This window comes from Temnothorax longispinosus, chromosome 3, assembly GCF_030848805.1.
Source record: "Temnothorax longispinosus isolate EJ_2023e chromosome 3, Tlon_JGU_v1, whole genome shotgun sequence".
NCBI classification, from domain to species: domain Eukaryota; kingdom Metazoa; phylum Arthropoda; class Insecta; order Hymenoptera; family Formicidae; genus Temnothorax; species Temnothorax longispinosus.
Genome location: NC_092360.1, coordinates 6,287,097 through 6,299,840, shown reverse-complemented (window position 1 = coordinate 6,299,840; position 12,744 = coordinate 6,287,097). Strand labels below are relative to the sequence as shown.

At 43.5% G+C, this 12,744-nt stretch overlaps 1 protein-coding gene across 2 annotated transcripts in view; it reads right to left on the bottom strand.

Annotated features, from left to right (window-relative positions):
* Nucleotides 1-367: 367 nt before the first annotated feature.
* The window catches only part of LOC139809573 (uncharacterized), a 52,173-nt gene continuing 39,796 nt past the window's right edge, over nt 368-12,744 (bottom strand). For both annotated transcript variants that reach the window (XM_071772543.1, XM_071772545.1), the window contains exons 2-4: nt 8,847-8,926; nt 4,074-8,540; nt 368-3,876 (exon numbers count right to left, since the gene is read on the bottom strand). In XM_071772543.1, coding sequence (XP_071628644.1) covers nt 3,280-3,876; nt 4,074-8,540; nt 8,847-8,926 — 5,144 coding nt within the window. In that variant the 3' untranslated portion in view covers nt 368-3,279. The remainder of the gene's footprint in view (nt 3,877-4,073; nt 8,541-8,846; nt 8,927-12,744) is intronic.

Here is a 12,744-nt window from a genome sequence, read left to right as displayed (position 1 = left end):
TATTCGATTATAGATGTTGATTTTCGCTGAGTAGATATCGTGTATATCAACGTATAAAAAAAATTATTTTTAATTCTGACAAATGCTAATTTAAACCGTAAGAACTATAAAAGATAATATTGGTAACACATATAAATTACTTCACTAACTTTTTTCTTATCGTAGTTTTAGTTATTAACGTAAATCTTTTGGAATTAAATAACTTAATTGTTAAACCACGAAAGGAATTGCAAAACATTTACTTTAAGAATTTATATGTCGAAAATCTAAAAATTTTTGTTTGTAGATTACTTTAAAGGAGTTCGATAAGTTAATCCTTTAATAATGAAAAGGCGCAAGGAAAAATAAAAGCCTGCACACACATTGGTTCCATTGCATATCGTTTATTATTATTCCTGATTTAAATTAGAGAATATAACTTATTCATGTACACGTGCGCTACAATGATTACTTGGTATCATAATTTTCACGACAGTCGGGGAAGGAGAAAATGTCACTCGAGGGGTTTCAAACGGACTCGGTCGCTTCGATAAATATAACTTTCCTTCGTTCGCCTACAGCATACGTATGCGCAAAGAAGCCTTAATTAACGTGTCTGCGCGTGGTGTGTCTATCGCAGGATATCTGTAAATTCGGCCCGTTTGCGAAGGGAAACTTGGGTCTTTTCTTCACGAAACTGCAGACTGCGACGCTTCGTAAAGAGACTGGACCTTTCCTTTTTTTTTATGGACGGGGGCTGAATCTGTAAACATCCTACGACAAAGACATCGCAAGGGGATGCGCCAGGAAGAGATCAAGAACGATGTTGTTGGACGTTATTCCCAGCCTCGGTTTCGAACTTGGCTAAAACGTATTACAGCCATGTACAATCGTCTCCGTTATAAAATAATAAATATCGTATATCTACGAATATATGTGTATGTACGTGTGTATGTGTGAAGACAGGGGCAGAGGAGGAGATCGAAGAGGAAATGTGATGTAAGTAGAGACGATACGAGACTGCGTAAAAGCACAAACGAACAACAAAGATGGGGGTGGACAGGGGAGTGTGAAGGAATAGGAAATACAAATCGTTTCCCTTTGGCCTAGTTAAATCTGTTGTCTAACTCTCATTTCTCGCTAATCTAATCTAATCTAAGTACCTATACCTATGTCAATAGTTAAGTTAATCATTTGGTATAATTGCATCTGCGAAAGATAACAGGGCTATCTATATACACTAAGATCCATAACACACACACGACGAGACGTTATCAAATTTAATTGATTGGTAGTGATATAAACTTCACTATATATATATTGCTCCGCGCGCTTTCACATATCCGTTCTGTGTGAAGATTGCATCTCGTCTCGCTCGCGAAAAGTCTCGTCGAAAAGAACAATAATACAAGATCAATGCGATTGGTATACGTATAGCCATTTGCGATCCGCGATCCTTGAACGAGCGAGTTCCCTTACCACCGGCGCGCAAGATCGATCTCGAGATCTTCGCGCGAAAGTCACGGTCAGAAACGCGGTCCCACGGGACATCCCGAATCGCGTTCGCCAAATACATCACGGCGGTCTAACGACTAAGTGCTAGTCACATTCACACCCTAAATTAAAGTTTTTTTTCTCACTCTCGTAGAAGTATATAACTAATAATAAATAAGATCCTAGTGCGTATGGCTAACTTAGAATAATTCATTGCGTAAAATGAATTCATCTTTGGATTTAAATGCAGCATCCGCGTCGCAAAGAACGCGACGTCCATTCGCAAGTCCAGCCTCCTTTCACGAGAGAGCCTGGTTTTCTTTTCTCTTTTTCTTTTTCCTTTTTTTTCCCTCGACTCTTCATACTCGAACTTCACTCATATTCCACCGTAATTATGAATGAGATTGTTGAGGATCCGCGATCGCGATCGTACGCCTAATACTGCGCGTGAGATGAATACAAACAACATATAGATACGCGTTATCTCGCGATTCCATAATGCACATTTCATGACGTCGCTGATAATAATGCATTTGATAACTGCTTTTAACGCGCTCGGGGCGAAATCATGATGCATCCGCGAACAATATGGTCGTAATCACATCAAATCTTAAATATATATACTCAGATTGTTACAATCCCCAGAGGATATATATAAATATGTATATATAATATGTACACACACAAAACACACACAATAGGCGAGGGTCACGAAGAACGCGTTTCTCGTAACGAAGGCTCGAGGCATCACGAAGGAATTTATGTCAGAAGCGTGAATGGTTTAGATGCGTTGATAAAAGAGGAAGATGCACCATGTTACGTTTCTTTCTTTTTTTTTCTTAAATCATGTTTTATTGGCGATTGAACTGACGAATGGAATACACAGCGCGTGTACTTTTTAATGATAAAGAAAATGTACGTCATGATAGCAAATAATATACTTCGCCGTAGCTCACGGCGAATGCCTATGCAGAAAATAGGCGAATCGCGAGATGAATCGAAAGGAACTTGTTGAAACTGCGTCCTTAAACTTCTACAAAATCAGAGATTGACTTTAAAAACGAGTGCTTCTATTTTTTTTATATTTTTATACATTAAAGTTGTATCCTATTGTACAAAATTAAAATTGTAAAAAAAAGTAAGATTTAATTAAGAACGTTAGTTCAAAGTAATAAAAATTGATTTGCGTAAGATGAGTTTCCTATCGATTCATTCGCATCATCCACTTTCCGCGATGTAAGCAAACTCGTTGACAATCCCTGTGTGTGTTCTCGTTAAGAACCGTAAAATTTCATATCGTATGCGGCATATAATGACACTCCGGCTACTGGTCGCATCAGATTTCATCAGATAAACTTCGAAACACTATTGGTGTTTTATATAATACGAACACGTGCACGCAAATTGATAAAGAGTATAAGGCACGATCGTGAACCTTAAACAGAGAATCGAAGAATCCGATGAATAATCTAAAGGCATCTTCTGTGCTCTCTCTCTCTCTCTCTCTCTTAAGAACGAATAGGAGAAAGTGGCATGCGATCAGACGATGACGATACCCTCGATCCTCTAATGATCTTTCAAACACGTTATGACACAAAAGCAGAAACTACAATTCCGCTTGTTTGTCTATTCTTAATTTGCCAATATTAAGAGATGCCAATACTAGTCGATTAATATCAATTAACATCCCGAGTTTCGTGCTTGACGTTTAACTACTCCCAATCCAATCTATAACTGTTTTCACGTAATTTACGTGTCTGATCGCGTTCCGCTTTTCTTTGTCTTTCTACGCGATTGATCGCCCGATCATTCGCTATGGTTGACCCCCAACAACTTCGCCGCGTCGTCCGCCGAGCTCAAGAGAACCTTGTCGAGCAAACCTTTCTCGCGTATCCCCAGCAAATTGGAGATCAGGTCGTTGTCCCCGCTTTCGCTGGGTACTTCCGCGGGAGGCGGGGGAGAAGACAAGGAGGCTGGAGCGGCGCCCTGGGGACCGTCGTTTGCCATTCTTCCGCTGAGAGTGGCCATGTTGTCGTAGTGATTGTACCGCATCAGGGCGCAGGGCGCCGCGTCCGCCGTTGCGACCGCCGCGACGGTCGGCAGGGAGATTCTGTCCTGGGTGCGGGGCCTGCTGGTGTTGGTGGAGATCGGCGAGTGCTGCTGACTCCTGGGGGTTATCGTCGGCGGCTGCGCGGGCGAGTTCTCCTCGTCGCCGCTGTTGCCTATGTACATGGCGGAGTCCACCGACTCATGCTTCTTACGGTGACGTAGCATGCTGTGCTTGAGCGTGAACTTCCTGGTGCAGATGTCACATTCGAAGGGCCTCTCGCCCGTATGAGTCCTCATATGACGCCGGAGATCCTCCGCGGACCAAAATCGTCTCATGCAGAAAGCGCACACAACCTGGAGGGGGATAAAAAAGTGTCACTCCGATCGTATTATCGAGCAATGCAAACTAACGAAAGCACCAACGAAACGCGTATTCGATATATTGTCCCTATTTATTTATTTATTTTATTTTTTACGCGAACCATGTTTGCACCGATATGCATGATGCTCTTAGAAATCTTTTTAGAATCAGTTCCCTTATACCTTATTACCTTTCTGTTGCTGTAGTCGGGAAAACGGCCTTTCTTCTCTTCTCCGTCGCTGGGATGCTGCAGCGACGCTAATATCTGATCCTCGGTCGCGTCTATGATCGTGGCCGCCATGTCGAGGGCGCCCTTGGCCTTCAGCATCTCGTACGAGCGCTTGTGATTCATCTTGATGTGGTCCAAGCACTCCTGGCGTTCCGAGAAGCCGCTGTCGCACAGGTAACATTTGAAGGGTACGTCGCCGGGACTCGGCGATAATCTTGGTGATTTGCGCAACCTGGTGGCGTCGTTTATCGAGAGGGACGCGTTAGAAGTCGGCTTCGCGGCTTCGCGGACGACGGACGAGGTATTCTCCATGTTGTCGGACATGCTTGATGAGCGACTCTCGTAATCGCTCTGGTCGTTCTGCGCGGCGCACTGCGGCGGGCTGTTCTGCTGATCGCTGGACTCTGATCTGGACGCGAACTTGCGGTGCTTGCTCGACCGGTGCTTCTTCAGGTTGCCCAACGTGGCGAACGTCGAGCTCGGGCACTGATGGCATTTAAACGGCCTCTCGGGCACGTTCCTCATGGAGAACGTGTTGCTGCCGTTGCTACTGCTGCTGCTGCTGGCGACCACCTGAGCTTCAGGCGAAGACGAGTTCCTGGCACGTCGCATCTTGCTCGCCTTCGCCTTGTGCTTCCTCAGCAAGTGGCGATCGCAGTTGGACTTGGTGGTGAAGTGATGCGAGCAATGGATGCACTGATACGGCTTCTGGCCGGTGTGGGTAAGGATGTGTCGTCTCAGCGACGAGGTCCACGGGAATTGGCGCTCGCAATACGGACACACGACACGATTCGGCGCCATCGAATATGCAGACTTCTTCTTCTTTTTCTTCTTCTTGTTCGAGGAGGAATCGTTCCCAGAGTTCAAGGAGTTCATGGAGTCGGACTTCTCGCTGCCAGAATTGTTGCCGCTGGTCGACGCAACGGGGCCCTCCTCGTCGCTCAGGTCTTGCGGCTGAAATTGCTGGTATTGCTGTGACGCGTTGTCCAAAAGCTTTGAGACACTCGCGAGATCGGGCGTTCCGTCTTCGAGTTTACCTTGCTCCCTCTCGGCGGATTCGGTCATGGTCGTTTCTTCAGCGCGTATTGACTTGCTTTCAGAAGCGGCGGATTTCTCCGGATTGGCGCTGTCGACGTTACTTCGCGCAGTCTGCTCGCCGGGGGTCTCCTCCGAGGTTTCCTCCGCGGGCTCAGCTGCTTCTGTCTTTATGACGATATCTTTGACACTTTCATTATTTTCCAACTGATCTCTCAGCAAACTCGTGCTAGGCTCACGCTGAGCTTGCGACTCCTGAGCGTCCCGATCGGCCAACTCTTCGTCTATCACCATCTCGTCGTCCGAATCATTGTCATCCATTTTATTGACCTTCAGCTGTTGCGCCAGAATCGCGTACTTTACTTGATCCGAGATGGGATGCGTGCCGTAGTCCGTCGACGTGACCACCGGCGTGTCGACGTTCGGAAGAATGCTCGAATACGATTGAGCCACCTGCGAGGTTGACGGACCAGTATTTGGTACCATAGTCGGATGACTCGCGGGTGGTCTGCCTCTGGTCGAATGTCCGCCACGGGGTCTTTGGCTCCAATACTGCGGATGCTGTTGCTTGATGTGCCGTTCCATGTTGCTCCTCAGCGTGAATCTCGCCGTGCAGTGCTCACAGGCGTAAGGTCTCTCGGTTCGGTATCTGCGCTGCTTCTGCTTGGGGATCAGCACTCCGTTCTTGAGTACCATCTTCACGGGATCATTCGACGGGATCCCGTCGGTTTTCTCGCGGCTCGGCGCGACCTGGTTGGTCATCTGCGCGCTCATCAGATTCGCGTAGGCAGTCTGCTCGCTCGAGGTTTGCAGGGTGTCCCTCGATTGCGAATATGCCGTGTAACTGGTGCTGGGTAGTGACGGATCAACCGAAAGTGTGCCGCCGCCGGTTAACTGCAAACCTCGAACCAGCTCCTTCTGCAGCCTGCCCTTCGCGGCCAATTCCTGGCTGAACATGTGAGGACTGAGAAAGTACGGCGGTATTACACCACTGGTTAATGTGCCAAAATTGCGATAGATAGTATTCGCGTAAAGAGTCTCCAGCGATGTTGTCGGTGAGCTCTCGCGTGCTCTGTTCAACAAGGCTTGCGTCAGCAACAGCGCTGGGTTTGTGGCATACAATTCCTGCTGATTATTCTTAAACCGCTTCTCCTCCTGCAAGCTGGAATCCTCGTTCTCCCTCTTCCGCTTCCTACTCAGATCCAACACATCCATGGACAGATCCAACGGACAGTCCTCCCCCGAGCTCAACCCGGAGCTTGTCGAGGGCTTCGTCAGGTTCATCGGACTAGCTTGAATTCTTTGGTGTGTATCTGTTTTGGTATCACTGACTAGAGACACGCTGCCGTCCGACGAGCCCGACTCGACGTCGTCGTCAATCTTCGAATAATCAGATTTCACGATTAGATCGTGAGACAAATTTGCTTCGTCGGCGCTTCTTTTTACGAGATTGAGAGCCTGCATCTTCACTCTGGCGAACGTGTCTGACTTCTCGTAGTGAGTCATCAGCATCTCGGCGCGGATGTTCGACGGTCCAGGATTACAATCCATCGCTATAGGCGGATAATGTATCTGTTGTTGTTGTTGAGGAGTCTCCTCGCGTTCATTCGGATAAATAAGCGTCTTCCGCACGTCTTCCCTGATGACTCTAGGCGAGCTTCTTTCGATGTTTTCGTTTGTCGAATCCTCGCTCGGATGATAGATAAGTGCGTTCTTAACGTCCTCCTTGCTGATCATCCCGTGACGATTCTTCACGTGCCTCTCGCAATTTGCTTTGGTAGTGAACGCATAATTGCAGAGAGAGCACTCAAACGGACGGTCGCCGTTGTGTGATCTTAGATGCTTCATCAGGGCCCCCTTGTCGGCGATCGTGAACGGACACATATTGCACGGATACGGCATACCCGGTTCCACGTTCATATGCGCGCGATTGTGTCCCTTCAACGCTCGCAAATTGGGAAATACGGATGTACATAATCTGCATGGAAATTCGCCCTTCAGCTTCATTTTCCGGAATTCCGCAGTGAAGGCGTCCTGCGCTTCCTCTTCGTTGAACTCGGACGAACAGGTGCCCGACGAGCCTGAAGAGCCAACGTTCGGATGGAACTTGATGTTGTTCTCGGGCGTGCTTGCATCCGACCGAGGAAAGGTCTGCAGTCCATTCAAACTGACAGACAGGATGCTCGGGATATCCGCTAGATCCTTGGTCTCTTTCAGCTCCCTGATCTCGCTCGGTTCCCGCGGATCCTTCATTTCATGCGCCAAGGACTTGTTCTGCAGATCCAGCACAGCGAAGAAAATCTCGCGCTTCGTCTTGGAGTCGTCGGGCTGCGGACTCGGATCATCACGCTCTGTTTCGAGATTGTTGTTGGTACTGATGTCGTTGTTATTGTTGTTGTCGTTGCTGTTTCTCTTGTTCTTGTAGGGGCCTTTGCACTCCTTCTCGTGGGCCTGCTGGGCTTGCCTGCAGGGGAACGCGTGCAGGCACTTCATACACTGAAACCTGTTGGCCTCGCCGGAGGCCGGCCGGTGCAGCTCACGCTCGCACATCGCCCGAGCAATCGTCGGGAACTTGATGGACGAGAAGTCGATGAACGTCAGATCCCTGAAACCGTCCACGGTGTTGTTTTTGCTACGACTGTTGTTGCCCTCCGGATTCTTTTTGTAGTGTCTCATCAAACGATGGAGATTCAGCGCGCGATGATTCTTGAACGACTGATTGCAGGTCTCGCACGTGGCCGGGGAGCCTGGATGCACGCGCTCCATATGTGACTCCAGAATCGCGCTGCTCGCGAAGTCCTGACCGCAGATCGGACAGCCGAAGGCCTTCTGCTCATCCTCCGGTCGACACCTAATCGTCATCTTGGTGTTGTTCAGAAGAATCTTGTGCCTCCTCTGATCTTCCATGTCGCTAACGTCCTCGTCCGGGCATTTTCGCTTGTTCGCGCGGTTGCTGGGCGACGGTTGCTGTCGATCGTCGATCAGCTCTGGCGAGTTGCGCCTGGCTATCTCGTTGTTATTGTACTCGTCCTGGGTCGTCGCCGCCGGTCTTTCCGAGCCGCTGCTGCCCTCGGAATCTGTGCAGCTGTTCGGCGACACTATCCGATGAGTGCACCTCACGTGCCGGTTCATGTTGCCGTTCGTCGTAAACGACATCTCGCAGTACTTGCACTTGAACGGCCGCTCGCCGGAATGTACCAGCACGTGCCGGTCCAGCGAGCTCGCCGAACTGAGCACTTTATTGCATACGCCGCAGCTGTAGTCCTCCTCGCCGCTGCAGTCCGTGCTGCGAGGTGAATTGTGGCCGCGTAGATGATTCGTCAGTTCGTGGGAACTGGAAAACACCGACGGACACGTCGGGCATGGATGCGCGCCGTTTTCCGACAGCTCAACCTACATTTTCGGGGAAAAATATACGATATTAAACATACATACAGTACACTGTCACCTACAATCGCAATTTCGTTAACAGTGCGAAAATAATTCGCGTTGATAATTTGTCTTTAATTCTGATATAACGTTAAGTAATAGTAACTTCTAATTAACGAGTCATTCTCATTCATTAACTGATTTCACTAAACTCTATTAAAATTATTAAGTTTTTTTAAATTAAAGTTATGACGTTTTTTTTTTTAATTTATTAGCAATATATCAATTTTTATAAACTTTGTACGTATTGAAATATATGAATATACTTACACTTGATGATGGTGATGCAGCATCAATTTGCGTTTCGTTTTCCTGTTCCTGCAGATCGGGTCCATTCTCGGGTCCAGTCACTGCAACACATAAAATGTAACATTTAGTTTAATGTGTATGTCAGAACATTAAATGTGAAATAATTACACACATCCCACAGATAGCACAGTGACGTCAATAAATGACGTATTAATTCCGTCATAATGCCGTCTTAATGACGTTAGAGACGGCATTATGACGGAATTAATACGTCATTTGACGTCACTGTGCTATCTGGGATATAATTATACACCTACGATATGAAGAATAAGTTTCTAGTAAATTATAATTATTAATTAACTATCGTAAATATTAGTTTACTTTTATTAAAATATTTTATTGAAAGTATTTGAACGTGAATCATTGAGGAAATCGAACTTCACGCGTGATTTCATATGGTTCCTCATTCATTTCTCAGACAGAGATTTCAAGAAGACTGGAAAAACCCGCAGAGCAAGCGCGACTTCTCTGGACCACAAATCTACTGACGAAACAGGAAAACCGAGATGCTTCGGATATAACGAAAGAGCAGTGAGTTTATGAATTCAAGCTAAAAATAAAAAAAGAACATGCGTGGTGTATGTGAAATTGTCGCAAGAATATAATTCTCTCTAAATAAATTTACATTGCGGTTGCACATAATCAACTGCAATGTCTTTAATTCGTCGTTTATCTCTGTTCCGTTTATCTTTTTTTTTCTCTCGAAGTAATGCAGTAGTTTGCATCGATTATTTATACATTTATACAAATAAAGGTTCTGGAAAAAACGTTACAATGCCATAGGCGCATAAAAGAAGTGCAGTAATACAACTTCTCGAAGAATATTTTCTTCTTATCTATGATCGCAGAATAATCTGTGAAACCACCTGGATCGCGAATATATGCAACAGCATAAATTAGCGTATCGCAATTTTTCGAGAAGATCACTGAAAACCGTCAGCAACGGCGAGAGAATCACGTTTCGGATCGTAACGTCCTGCCGCGCTACCAGGAATGGCACAATTCAAATTTCTTCCGCGGTATAGTGATGCAAAATGTGTGTCGGAATATATATCACGCTAACTGATGCGCGCTGGCCTTAAAAACCGCGGATAAACAGGAGCCACCACCGGATCCGCCGGTGTTGCGTCTCCGGTTTAGCCGTACTGGGTAAAGAACTGTGTCAGCGACAGGACAGGACACAAATCTGACTAAGTATTCCGGAAGCTGATACCCAGACCGAACCGCAGATGGAGTCGGGACAATAACACTTATCAACGTCCTCGCCCGACGTTCTGACCGCACTCGCGGCGGTCTTTAGTCTATTTACACGCGTTTGTCGAACGCAGCGAACATCTTGAGAAACCAGCGATCAGACTGAGGTTTAGAATGCGAGATGAGGTAAAGTCAGGCTGTGAGCTGGTACGCCGAAGGAAACTAATGTTTTAATTGTTTTGATATTCTGCTATCAGAAGAGAATCGAAGTTCGTTCAAAGTCAGTTTCGAAAGCAGAATTCTTATTTGGAACACGTAATATAAACTATGAGAAACTATGAGAATCTGCGACTAATCACATATGGCAGGATATTTTTCGGTATTAGTTGCTTCAACGTTTGTTCGTCAATTTTTGGAGGACTGGGAACTTATTTACTCTCTTTCTGTATTTGGAACACGTAATAAACTACGAAAAACTATGAGAATCTGCGACTAATCACATATGGCAGGATATTTTTCGGTATTAGTTGCTTCAACGTTTGTTCGTCAATTTTTGGAGGACTGGAACTTCTTTACTCTTTTTCTGTAAAACGATAACATTATTTTTGATATGGTAGAACAGAACTGTGACAAGATAATTAAGGATTTTCTTAGATAATCGAATCATAATAATAAAATTTAATCATTTTTTATATTCAATTCTATTGCTCTGATAGAAAAATGTCTCGCTAAATTCTAAAATAATCAAGAATCAATTTTGTGATTTTACTTTTTTTGTGATCGTGTTTTATAGCCATAAAACTTCTCAGTACCTAGAAAGTTTGAATTATATCTTTTTCAAAATAAGTGTATTACTTTGAGAAATCATAGTTTCTTGAAAGGTTCGACAAGCTTCCTATTAATAATATGAGATAAATCTTTCGAGCCTAAACATTTTTATGTACCTAAATTGTCTTATTGGTAGAATTATCCCAAACAACACGTATATGTCTAAAAAACACATCTTGAAGATATCTTCAAGACTTTCTGAGAAGACGCCTGAAAGAGTTGTTTTAAGACATTTTTGAAACATGTACAGCTATTTACATTATCAACTATATTATCGATTACGATATACGACATGATTCACAACGACACAATGAAGACGAAGCTGTTTGGAAACGTGTTAATAAAAGGAAGAATACGATACAGAGTTTGATTAGAAGTTGACTACCTGATAAATCGGTATATCAATAATTTAATACAAAACTTTGTTAACAACAAATCTGATCTCTGTTATAGATAGATTGTTATCAAAATTATGTAAATGTTAAATTATTTATATACCGATTTGTCATGCAACGTTAGTTCCTCTTTCGTATTTTTCTTCTTGTTAATGCGTTTCTGTATTATTAATTTTTATTTTACAATATGTTTAAGTGATTCAAAATAAAACGCCTTTTAAACGTCTTATGTGACGTCTAAAATCAGGATATAAGGCATCTTAAAGACGTCGTAATATTCTCTGAGATGTTTCAAAAACAATGCCTCAGTCTCAAAGATGTATCTCGAAAGCACTGACTTATGCATTTCCTTGAATTTTCAGAGAGAGGAGAGCGAGAGAGAAAGAGAAGAAAAAAAGAAAACAAAACAATAGCACATATTGACTCGATATCGTATTTCGAAATAAGTAACTAGATTGACTGTTTCGTCACCTTTCATATACAAAATCTCAATCCACTTAAAGAATATCAAAAGTAGCAACTTTTTATGCAAACGCAGAGATAAATTACTGTTTTTTTTTTTTTGCAAAATCGTAAGATTACGATCAAGTAAAGAAAGATCAAGCGATTGCCAAAGATATTTGGTATAGTTCCACAGTAAATATCAGAAGAAATAGATTAAAAAGAAGTGGAAAGATCATAAATCTTGTAACATCGGTATGTACTTTATTTCGACAAAACATTAAATAAGAAAAGACAATAGTACTAAAAGATAAGATATATGAAAAAAAATTTTAGTCCATTTTTCGGTAGTCAGGTCTGTTTAGATTTAAATCGAAACTTATAAATGAAAATTATTCTTTTAGAAAAATGCTTTTAGACGGTTTTTAAATTAATAAATACATATAAAATTTTCGAAATTATTAAGAGAGAGAGACAGCTAGTGAATATACAAAATTGAAATCTTTAGAAAACGATCCAATCCGCTACATAATATTTCTAAAAATATTTCCCAGCATCTACATACAAATGCGTCTGTTTACTCTCTCGGGTAATCACGTTTAATGGAACGCTTGTTATCAAATAATGACTGTGCAAAACATACAAATATACATGTGTATCTCATGCAATACTGCATGGATATCATGTTAAGCATAATACTGACACTTTTAATACTCAGAAAATCGCAGTTTGCAATATTGCATTTGCATTTGTGCGCTTTCCGGAATTATCTCGCTAAATCTCGATATGCATATCTTACAATAGCGCGTTAATTGCTTATAACAGAGAAGAGGTATAATTTTACTCACACGTTATAATTTCAATTGAAACAATAATATATGAATTTTTATGGACTGATATGTTTCGGTTCTATCAATTTAATGTCATTATCACGATTGCTATAATTATGTTCAAAAAATATAAGCATGTTGAAATTATGTATCGTAGCGCGCGCGCGTATC